This window comes from Fulmarus glacialis, unplaced genomic scaffold, assembly GCF_000690835.1.
Source record: "Fulmarus glacialis isolate BGI_N327 unplaced genomic scaffold, ASM69083v1 scaffold21431, whole genome shotgun sequence".
Classification (NCBI taxonomy): Eukaryota; Metazoa; Chordata; class Aves; order Procellariiformes; family Procellariidae; genus Fulmarus; species Fulmarus glacialis.
The window spans coordinates 1-11,641 of NW_009194949.1; the positions used below are offsets into that span (position 1 = coordinate 1).

Consider the following 11,641-nt stretch of genomic DNA (forward strand, 5'->3'; position numbering starts at 1 on the left):
CCGACGTTAGGTCCGAGCGCTGCCCACCCTCCGGTCCCCGGTGCTCGCCCGGCTGTGGGACGGGTGACAGTTTCGGGGACCCCACCTGGGGGTGCCCCCATGCCCTGGAGGGCAGCGCAGGCTGGTGTAGCGCCCCCAGCTCTTGCCTCTGCCCCGCAGCGAGGGGTGACGGTCCCCGACTCGAGCAGATTTGCCAGCTGGTCCCAGCTCCCACGGCACTGCGTGGGCGGCCCCGTGTCTGCTCGGCGCTGCTGCCTGGCAGCAAATGGCCCGAAGTGTGTGTGGGGGGGTGTGTATGTGGGGTGTCCCCAGGGCTGTGCTGGCCCCACGGACTGAGGGGCTCAGAGGCAGGGGCTGAACTACTGCATACAGCGATCCTCCGAGTCACTGCTCGGGCTGGAGGCCCGGGGGCTGAAAACATCTTTGTTTTCTAGACTAGGGAAACGTGAGGATTTTAGGTTTGAGACTTTCAGGGTGACCAAGGGCCTTGTTTTGTTATTTTGCTGGTGTCAGCAGTGGGATGTAGCTTGAACAGAGGAGAGTTACTCACTTGAGTAACTGAGTGGTAACGAGGTAGGGCGCGGTGTGACTGGCTCCTTATGGTGGATAAGTGCATAAATCAAATGTGTGTGTGTATGCATTTCGTGTTTTCTCCAGACTACAGATAATTATCTTCTGAGCAAACGTAATATTTGAACAGCTAAATTGTCAAGGAAATATGACTTGCTGTCCAATATTTAGACAGTGCTGAGAAATCAGTAGGTCGTATTAAAAAAAAAAAACCAAAACAATTTGGGGTTTATACACTTCTAAGAAACAAGCATTTTTGATTAACTATTGTATATGCCTGTCATGGAATACTTTTTCTTCCTGCTTCTTTTTGTGTGTGTGCAGGTGCTAGGTTTTTATTCTAAATGTGGTTCATCTTAGCAGAGCAGTTTTCTAATAGCCTCTAAATGGAATCATTAATGCATTGTGCTTTTCAGCCATTCAGCTTTGGGTGGTTTCTGCATTAATTACCATTTTTATCCCACAGCTATGTTACTCTGGTTTGTCCACATTCACTGACCACATAAAATTAGATATAGGAGTTCTTGAGCATGTTGTTTGCTGGGTCCTTAAAGACTCAGGGAACTGGGTTAGTGTGAGGGGAAGAATAGTGGGTGTTTGTAAATGCATTAGATCCTTCACTTCCCAGGGTGATCGTTAGTGGTGTTTTTAAAGACCCTTTCAGTCTAGGTTGTTCCTCTGAATCTAGGCCAGACAAGTAATAGCTTTATATGGCAAAATTTACTGGTTTCATAGGTTGGGTGAAATGAGTTTTGTGGGTTTCAGTCGGCTTCTTACATGGGCAGGCTGTTCCTTTTCGAATAACCTATTGCAGCTGCATGAATTCAGCAGTCTAGGTGTGGGGCACGGCTGCCCTGGCACCCTCGCTGCTGGGGACCGTGTCTAGAGCAGCATCATGGCTGGGGGCAAGAGGCTTCGTTCTCCAGCATCATCAAACCTAGAGTGCTTCCACGCTACTAAATGTTTAAAGTTTGCTCAGTGATGAGTGACAGTGCTTGTTGCTTATTTCAGGCTTTATAATTCTGTGTCTTGCTTTTGGTTTTACTTTAAAAATGGCTGTTCTCTCCTGCAAGCTGTATTGTAATCTCTGTTTCCTTGTGAATAAAAAAAGAGGAAGTTCCTTTTAACACATAGTCAATGTAGAGAGAAAGATCAGGTCAGTAAGTTTCTATAAATCATCTTGACCCTTACTTCCTTACCCTAAGGGCTTACTTCTCTGCTCATAGTTGCTCATCTGAATTATCCCTGTGGGGGTTACTAATCACATGACTAAAAACATACACCTGAAAACTAAATAGCTGTTTCTTCATTTGCTGCTTTTATCTGATTTTTAAAGGGTTGCCCCTGCAATTTCTATGTTAGATTTGTTTAAGACAGAGTAAAGTTGATTGAGTCGTTAGCAGAGTTAATAACTGGTTGTGAGTTTCTTGAGCAGAAATGAGTTCAGAAAGTCTTGAATTAATCCAAGACTTCCATTTAGAGAGCAACCTATAGCTGCAATCAAGCACTAGGGAGTTAATAGGTAACGTACACATTTGAGCACAAGCTGCAGTAATAGGAATTTATAAATGTAGGGCTGCCCACAAATTACAGCCTGCAAGTTGATGGCTTATAGGAAGTTGTTACACATACTGAGTAACTGTGACTCAAATGGGAGTCTCAAAGGATCTTGAATGCTGACATACCCTACCTACTGGGGTATGGTGAGTCTTCTGGTGGGCATTCCTCCTGACCAGTAATGTTTGTTTGGGTGACTTCTTTGATCGAGTGTCCTTAGAGGATTGTTCTGCCCGTGGAAGAAGATAGTGTTAGGAGTCTGCTGAGTGTATTCTTAGCAGCTGGAAGGAGGTGAGCTGCCACTGTAAGACCAGGCAGCTGTTCATGACATAGGACATTGTCTCCAGGCACTTCTGATGCTGAATGATCCCTGATGCAGGGCCTGCCGTGGCAGAGCACGAGGAGGGCAGTAGGTGGTCAGTTCTGGGTTTGGTATCACTGGGAAAGGAAGCCGTGGAGTCCCCTCACCATCACCGTGAGCATCGCCTGGTGCTGCATTTGTCCCCTAGCTGCACAGTGGAGCAGGAGATGTGCTGTGGCACAACCGTTTGTTCACATCACCTCTCAGTGCTCCCGTCTGGGGAAAAAACCTTTCCTTTAGTTACGTCTCCCATGTGGCAAGCAGAGTAGGACTGCCTCCTCTGCCCATTCCTGTTTGTAAAGCCTTTTGAGATTTTTAAACTTTTGCCAGTCCAAAATGTTACATTTGCAGCTCTGCAGCTACACATACATACTACCTAGTTTCCAGTAGCCTCTGAATGACCATTCATTTTCCACGGGTATGAAATAGCGTGTGTTCAACTTCCTTGGCTGTTCTGCTGCTTGTCTAGGATCCCATCTTGATGAGTCTCACCTAGAAAACAATGTGTGCATAAGTTGTTGTTACAGATTCCTACTGACTCCCAGTGGGGCAAAATTCTTCGCAATAATAGGTTTCGCATGTGGCCCGGTACCTTTGCGGTATCCTTGGGACAGCATTGTTCAGAGGAAGCCTTGCCTGTGTTTGAATAGCGCTCGGGGTGCCAGGAGGAAGAGTGGAGGAAAAGGAAATGGGGGAGCTGCTGGTTTGTCTCGCATTCACATCAGATGACAGGAAGTGGAAATTGAGGTTGGCTGCGGTGATCTGTACAGCATGGTGAGGCCACATCTGTGCGAATAACTTCCAAGCTCTGGATAACCCAAGTCGTCGCCATAGTAGAGCTTTTTACATGTTCTCACTTTTTTTTTAAGGCTTCAGGTTTTCCGTGACAGGTCTTCCTTCAGTACTGAAGTCGTCTTGGCTTGGAGAACTACTTGTCAAGTTACTGTTAATGCCCTCACTACATTAACAATAACAAATCATAATCACAGCCTGAAACTTTTAGTTATACAAGACTTCAGTTCTGAGCTGTTCCACGGAGAGTAGGTGACCTGCAGTTGTAAAAATTGCATGCATGGTTGGAAAAAAGCATTTGCATCATCTAAAGATTCTAAATAAAATAGATTACATAGGTTGCTTCTAGACTCTTAATGAAATTTGTTTTAAAGGAACAACTGCCACTTTGCTGCTAAGAAAGTATTATTTGAATGCAGAGGTTCTCGGGGAAAAAAACCACAAAGTATTCCTTTTAGCAGGGCAGCTGCAGGGGTTTTGTTGTTGTAAACAGAATGCAATGAGAATCGTTGTTGCCCTTCCACTGCCTCTGTAATTGCCAAAAGGGGAACACCAATGTAGTTGTAAGGACTTTATTTTCATACTGCTGACATTGCAAGTGCTTTTTGTAGCGGTATGTTTACAGAAACAAACCTGAGGTGTGTTTACATGTTTTGGAGGCTCTGAAAGTTCAACAAGTGGGGTTTTATGTACATCCCATGTCTCCAAAGTTAGTGTTTTTACTTACATCTGTGTCTGCTTGTTGGTACCTCGAGGTGCGGTGGTGAAACTTGGCTACTGTGTAACCAGCTCCTTTTTTTTTCTCCCTGCTCTTGCTTTTGTGTCTCCCTTGCCCTCTGAGCAGAGGCTGAGGGTTCGTAGGCCTCTTGGAAGACCACAATGCTTCGTCTGTATTCTGAAGGATGTAGGAAGCCTTCCATAATCAATTACAATGTGTTTATTCCCCTGGGAGATAACTTGGCCCTTCTGCACTGCTCGTCTGAACACTTGCTGCACCTTCACCTCTTTAAAAGTGCATATCCTGAGTGTCCACCGTGACCCATCCTGTGAGATGACTCACATTCCTGGAACTTTCTTGCCTGGCTCCTGAAGCTTAACAAAGGGCTATGGCCCTTTTCAGACATCCTATCAGGCTTTATTAGGAAAAATGTTGTCTGCCCTTCCTATTTGGACTGTCCCTAAAGTTGCCTGGTGCGTTTGGCCGACTTGCGCCAATACTCACCATTCACGTCTGGACATGCAAGGTTTGATCCGCTGTCTGGTGCTCCATGTGCACATTGAGTTATCCTGGTAGGCTTTCAGAGCGCTGAATGTTATCTTGCAAGCTGAAAATTGGGCTTAGACTATGTGGTTTGTCAGTGAATGCTGTACAGCTGATCAGAAGATGAGTCCTGACTAAGACAGCCTTATTAAACCCTTCAACAATTCTTAAACTCGAGGGATGGGGTCAGGCAGTGAAATAGTAACAGATGTCATTTTCCTTCTAGGTCAGCTAGTGTTGTTAAACACTTTGATCCAGGGAATAAGAAAAGCTGCAAAGAACTTTCAGGATTAGATGTGGCTTGTACAACAGATGTGCTCCTCATTTTAAGTTGCTCAGTGCACTAGATACTAAGCAGACAGATTTAGTTTGGCTTTTCCCAGTTTTATTGAAAACACCACACTTCCCACTGGATGGCAGGAAGATAATTGGCTAAGTAAGTGTCTGACTTTCATGTGCATGTTGCTGAAAAGCTGTCTGAGCCAGAAGCGCTGGCAGATTTGGCCTGGATGATACTGAGGTCTATCTGGTGACTTTTTTTGCCTAGTCTACTGTCAATTCCCGGTTGCAGTTTGTTTTGCTGATTCTTCTGTCTTCCTGCTTCCCCAGCTCTGCCAGGCAAGTGGGAGAGTGGCTGCATTTCTGTATGATGGGGGAACACAACGTTTATGCTTGAAAGTAGGTGTGATGTAGAGAGGCAGGAGGCAAAGCCGTCCTAGACTCCTAACAAACCACTGCATAATTGTCCAAAAGCCAACTATTAATAGATCTTCTGCATGCCCTTCAGCTGGCACCACTGGAAGGGAAGCTTTGTGCCTTGGGGTTTTAGAGCAGTCACTGATAATGCAGCTCAGAGTTATGGATGCTGAAGCGTTGCTGTACAGGGTGCCCGCCTCTGGGTATTTGGGAATACCCGTATGACACAACTGAACTGCTTATGGACTGACTGTGATACGTGTGTGTGTGTGTCAGGGGGTTCCTCTCTCTCTCTCTCTCTCTCTCTCTCCTCGTTTTGAGAGTGGTGAAAGGTTTCATAAATGTCTTTTCTCCCATTCAGATACCACCTTCTCAAACTCCTTCAGAAGTTTGGCAAAGTAAAGCAATTTGACTTTCTCTTTCACAAGTCTGGTGCTCTGGAGGGGCAGCCGAGGGGTTACTGTTTTGTGAACTTTGAAACCAAACAGGTATGTTGCTTTTGTCTAAAAATCTGATTTAAATGACTGGCTTCTTTCCCCATCTTTTTTTATGTTAATGTAAAGCTAAAACAGGAAGGGATAAATTAAATAACTTGTCTACACAAACCCACAGATTCTAACAGCTCCACTCTGACAGCCACTCTGTGACTGCTCCTGGAAGTAGCAATAGTGATTTCCTTTCTCCTGTGCTGACTTTTCCTGAATCCTGCTTTCTAATGCTAATCGGAAAGGGCCAGTTCTTTGGTCCACTTTTGTAGTGAGCTCGTGGAAGCGGTACCGTGGAGATGCTGTGATTCATGCAGAGCCTTGGATCAGCCTGCCAGACCACCTGAAATCCAGAACTGCTCTGAAGTCCTCCTAGGTTTTTCTTTTGGCTTCATGAATGCGCAAACACCAACTTGTGTGATGCTGCCAGATGTACAACATGAAACATCTGCAGCATCCTGGAGTGAACTGCCCCTGGCTGTCCATTTGGGGTTTTAGCTCTTGTTGCAAATCAAAATTTCAAGTCATGCTCACCTGCAACATCAGAGTTGTAGTTATTTTGTCATAATTCTGCTAAAATTGTTCAAAAGTTAGGAAGAACAGTGTGTTTGGAGATTGCTGTGGTTGTATGACCTTGTATTTTTGCTGTGCAATTGCTGGTAAGGATGTCAGAAGAGCCCTGACACAGTGCATTAGCTCTAGAAAATTATTCATGGCAAGGTGGAACAGCATTGCAACATAAATCTTCAACTTACGTGAATCAAGTTTGATGGGAGTGTCCCAAAACTGAGATTCCACTGCTGAGCCTAGAACAGGACCAAGTGGATAATGTCCCCAGTGCACATGAGCAAGATCTGGAATAAGCATAGGTGGGTGTTAATGAGAGACATGTAATCACTGTAACGAGTCACAGTATTTTCTAGAGAAACTCCTGTAGCATAAACCTCCCTTAGAATGCTGTTCCAGTGTCCTCTATTTTTGGTATTTTCAAAACTCCTGATCACTTCCCCATTTCCTCCCCCAAAACAGGTGAAACCAATAAGGCTGATAAAAGTCTGGTTACTCGGATGTTGGAGTCTTCCAAAGATATTCCTGGATTGGGATACAATGGGATAAATTTTCTTTGCTGTCAGTTAGCTGTACTTACAGAAGACTGATTAACAAAGAAGAGAGGCTCTTTACATCTGAGTCGGTTTTGACTAAGGACTTGGTTTGTTTATTGAACTGTCTTCCTGTGCAGGAAGCAGAAAAGGCGATCCAGTGTCTCAATGGGAAGCTGGCCCTTTCCAAGAAATTGGTGGTGCGGTGGGCACATGCACAAGTCAAGGTAAGCTTGTTGTTGTAAATAAGAACTGCTTTTAATTTGCAAAATCAAAAAACTTTAATATTAAGGAACAATTCATATCAAGGCTGTCTTATTCTGGCGAGGTCATTTCAGTCTGTTCTAGGAAATAACTCTCACAGAAACGATATTAACAATGTACCACTTCTCCTGTCTACCCAAACTGTGCTGGATTAGCTGTGAGTAAAAATAGGCCATTTAACCTGATGTTCTTTGTAAGGGAGATTCTGATCAGGGCGCTGTGAGCAGATTACTTCCATAAATGTCCACATTTTAACTTTTCCCAAACTTAGTGAATGATTGGCTGAAAATTTGAAGCCTTCCCTTTGTGGTTTTGCTCCCTTTTTGGATAGGAGATGCATGGAAATTCCCAATTACTGAGTACTTTGTTACTTTGTTCCACTTCTGAAAGCACTTATGTGGCAGCAGCTCTAATTAGTTCTGACTTTCAAGCAACATATTTCACATCTAAGCTAAATATCCTTTTATTGCTTGCTCTGTTGTATAAAACATCAAGTTTTTAATATTAACTTAGGCAGTACTTTCTGGAACATCCTTGGTTTAATTTTTTGAAATTCTTGTCTTGTTTCTCCTGCAGTTATTTACTCTCTGGTATTTGATAAAGCAATTTATTTTGAATAACTTTCTTTGCAGATAAATGGATTTTGGGGGAGGTGGTGGGGAGCTACTTCTTGCTGTTTTCCTTTGGGTAGTTTGCTTTTAGCATGTGTTGATTATCCTACAAGCAGCTTTCTACCCTTTCTCTTATCAAGTATACTAGCGCATTTGTTTTGGATGCTAAAAAACCCAAAACAGGTATCTTCGCTGAAGGAGACCATGTTGTTTTGATTATTGGCTTCAAGGGCTCCAGGCTCTTGTCAGCACATCCAAGCTTGTGCAAATCCAGTCTCCATTTTCTTTAGCTCCGTAGCTACTAGAGTGCCACGTGCTTCCGGATGCCTGAAGAACGATCAGGCCATAAAAGGAGTTTTAGCCAGAGGAGTGAGCGTCTGCTCAGCTGGGAGTTCAGCGGGGTAGCTCACTGCTTGGCTGTCGGGGTATGGTGAAGAACATGCATAAATAATCAGTTCAGTTTGCATGGCATTTTCTAATCTGTGAATGGAAAGATTTTAAAAATTTGGCTTATTGTAACAAGTGTTTATTTTAGACAATACCAGCACCATGCTAAGTAGTTTTAAGATGAGCGGCCAAGGCTTACCAGACACTGTCGGTTTGAGTAGCTCCACTGAAAAACAAACCTGACTTTGTGCCAAGCGAAATAAGGAAGCAGAACACTGCAAATAGTTCAGGAGGCCTGTTGCCCACAGAGATGACAGACTCACAAGCTGCTTTCTACAGAAAGGAGGTAGTTTCTAACTGGTCTTTTTTTTCTTTTTTTTTTTTTTCCCTTTTCCTTTTCTCCCAGCACTGAATGATTCTATGCAGTCATGTGCTTGGGTTACCTTCTGACTCTGCACAATGTATAAAGAGTGTAGTAATACAATACAGTAGTTACCTTAAAAAATTTACCATCTTTGCTTCATGCCTTATATAGAGGGGAACAAGAAGTGATAAGACAGGATAAGGATTAAGGATCCATAGTACAATGCCCGTAAGTGTTCGGTATCAGAATCTGTGTTCCATGTTGGTACTAAACAAATATTATGGTTGGGATTTGTTTCAGTGTTTGGCCACTAAAATAATTCCTAGCAAAAACTTCACAAAATCTGAGGTGGTGTTAATCCAACTTCAAAGCATATCTGTGGGCAAATGTTTCTTTGTTCGTAATCCCAGCTGACTTCAATCCTTAGTCTCTTGTTTGCAGAGATATGATCACAATAAAAATGAGAAGATCCTTCCAATCAGTCTGGAGCCATCTTCCAGCACGGAGCCGCCTCAGTCTAACCTAAGGTAGGAGATGGGGTGGGCGAGGTGACCAAAACCATGGGAGTGGCAGGGAACTAACTTCTTCAATTTCAATAAGATCTGGAGTTGTTGGCATTATCTTTGTGCTAAAAACATAACATGGCAGAAAAGCTGTTTTTAGAAGGGCAGCATGCTGCAAAGTAACTCATTTTATGTGGGACACTTCAGACCTGAAGTTCATTTTCTAACGTGTGAAGCTACTAGGGCAGTAGGAAGGAAAAGAGATGAGGAGAGGAATTGAGAACGTGTAGCATTCCAGCTCCTTTGGCCAGAATGTGCTTTGCACTTCTTCATATAAATTTCAGTGGGAGGTTTTGTACTATACTAATTTGATTAAGCAAAATACTTATGAGCAAGAATTTCTACTATAGTGGCAAAAGATTAAAACAAAATCACAGGTAGCACTTCACATAAAAATATATAGGGGTGGGGTTTTTTTTTGCAAGCGTTGGGGCTGGGTAGGTCTTCTCTGTGGGATGTGGTTAAATTCTCCAGCCCCTCTGTTTTACCTAAAGCACGTAGTGCTGCTTTGCTAATTCACAGTTTGGTTGAAAGGGTATGTGATTTTCCTCTCTGTTCTGTCAGTGGAACACTATAAGGAACCAGAACTGGGGATAACGAATTTACCTACAGAAAAAAATCAGCTTGGAATTCAGAACTAACACGCTAGGAAGTAATGAGCAGAGAGACTTGGGTCACGCAGGTTGTTAACTACATCAGTGGCACAAAGGAGTTATTTTAGAGAGGATGGATGCTGCAAGAAGCCACAGCAGAGAAGGGAACATTCCTTGGTCCTTACCCAATGGAGGACAGTGAATAACCAATGTCCTAGGAATTTGGGGGTGTAACCTGGAATAGCTGCTCCCTTTGGGATAAACCCTGCTAATGCTGAAATAATGTTTCTTCCTGACCTAATTAAGAGTCTGGGGTTTTCCCATCCCAAGCGGTCTTGTAGCTGTGAGGAAGTCTGGCTTTCATTTCTCTGCTGTTTCCAGCAGCCTTGTCTGAGCTGTGCTCTGCTGCACATGCTCAGACCTCTTTAAATGACATCATTTTACATGAAGTAGGAAGCCTTGTTGTGTACTCTTCTTGCTCAGTGTCCTCAAGAAAGTGCTGAGTAGGTGCAGGGACCGTTATTTTGTGGTGCTGTGATATATCTTGGAGGACCTTTCCTGAGCAAATCCATGCTGAGGATTGAAATGAAATAGCGTGGGCTTTAAGCAGTAGATTCCTGCCTCCCAGCTTCATGCTGCTTGTGAATGCCGCGATGGGGGCTGCCTAGCCCCTCCTCGTGTGACTAAGTATTTGCATGTCAACAAAATCTCTGGATTGCTGTAGTCTGATTCCATGCTAAGATCAAGCTCAATTTCTCTTCTGTTTTTCCTCTTTCCAGTGTCAGTGCAAAAATAAAGGCCATTGAAGCCAAGCTGAAAATGATGGCAGAAAATCCAGATGCGGAGTACCCTGCAGCGCCTGTTTATTCTTACTTCAAACCACCGGATAAGAAAAGGACTACTCCTTATTCCAGAGCTGCCTGGAAATCTAGAAGATGATGCTTATGAATGGATAATGGTAGCAAGAAACACTGCTTTGTATACCTGGAGTCCTCCAGTGCTTTTGTACTTTGTAGAGTGAGAAGGATACTGCCACCCTGAGCACAACACCACTGTACATGGCACGGTGTTTTGTAACGCCTTAGGTGGTCTGCTGAATGCTCCTTACCGCCAGTGCAGCTTCACAGCTGAACGCTGTTCAGAAAAGTAGGTTCCCTTCAAAGCCTCTGATGAACACACAGACAACCTCTCGTTAGTGTGCATTCATTAGCAAGATTAGAAACAGTAACCAGTGTATGGAGTAAAGCACATCCAAAAATACTCCATTTAACTGATTACTTTTTAAAGTATTTTTGAACAAAAAGTATTCCGATTCGTGTTTTTAACGGAGGGGAAGCACTTGGTTTTGATTAACATTCTGTAGTTACCATGGAAAACTTTTTCATCTCAATAAAATTCATTTTAAATAGATTTTGCAACACTTTTAGTAACTGTGCATGCAATATTTTATATGCACCAAAGCAAATTCATTTTGCATTTTGATTTGCAAACTTTAAGGTATGACTTTATGATGTGATAACCTTAAGATAAGTCATGACACAGCACGGGTATTTTTAGTGTCATTTAGGCTGTAGGTATGTGCCCCTGTGTAGGAATTAGTGTATTTACACACCACTGAGGTCTGCTCTGTGCCCTAAGCTTCAGCGCGCCGCAGTGGCATATCTAATGTTTGCGTTCAGTAATCCCCGTCAGTGGTAGCTCTTCATAAACCAGATGTGACAGCGTGAGAATAACACTGCAGCTCTGAGACATCTGTCGAGCACATGACCTCCGCGTTTGCCTGCCAACCAGACCAGCTGAAGGTGGTCGGTTGTCTCTTGGTGTAAAGTGGCACAAGAGTTAGTGGTGAAATGGTTCTGTTGTGTGCTGAGGATTACCTGCACCAGGTGCTTAATTTACAAGTCTAATGTATGGCATTTCACTTAAACCATTTCATCTGCAGCACATTCTTCTCCCTAAATGTTATCTGCAAAATAGAAATCTGAGGAAGAAAACATTGTCTGACAGCGTTTTTTTCCTTAATACACGCAGTGCTGT

General features: G+C 43.5%; 1 protein-coding gene across 1 annotated transcript; it reads left to right on the plus strand.

Annotated features, from left to right (window-relative positions):
* The first annotated feature begins 5,578 nt into the window (after positions 1 to 5,578).
* Positions 5,579 to 11,014, plus strand: RBM18 (RNA binding motif protein 18). Its single transcript, XM_009587951.1, has 4 exons — positions 5,579 to 5,725; positions 6,963 to 7,049; positions 8,890 to 8,975; positions 10,384 to 11,014. The coding sequence occupies exons 1-4, from the start codon at positions 5,579 to 5,581 to the stop codon at positions 10,541 to 10,543; spliced, it is 480 nt and encodes a 159-aa protein (XP_009586246.1). The 3' UTR covers positions 10,544 to 11,014.
* The last annotated feature ends 627 nt before the right edge of the window (positions 11,015 to 11,641 follow it).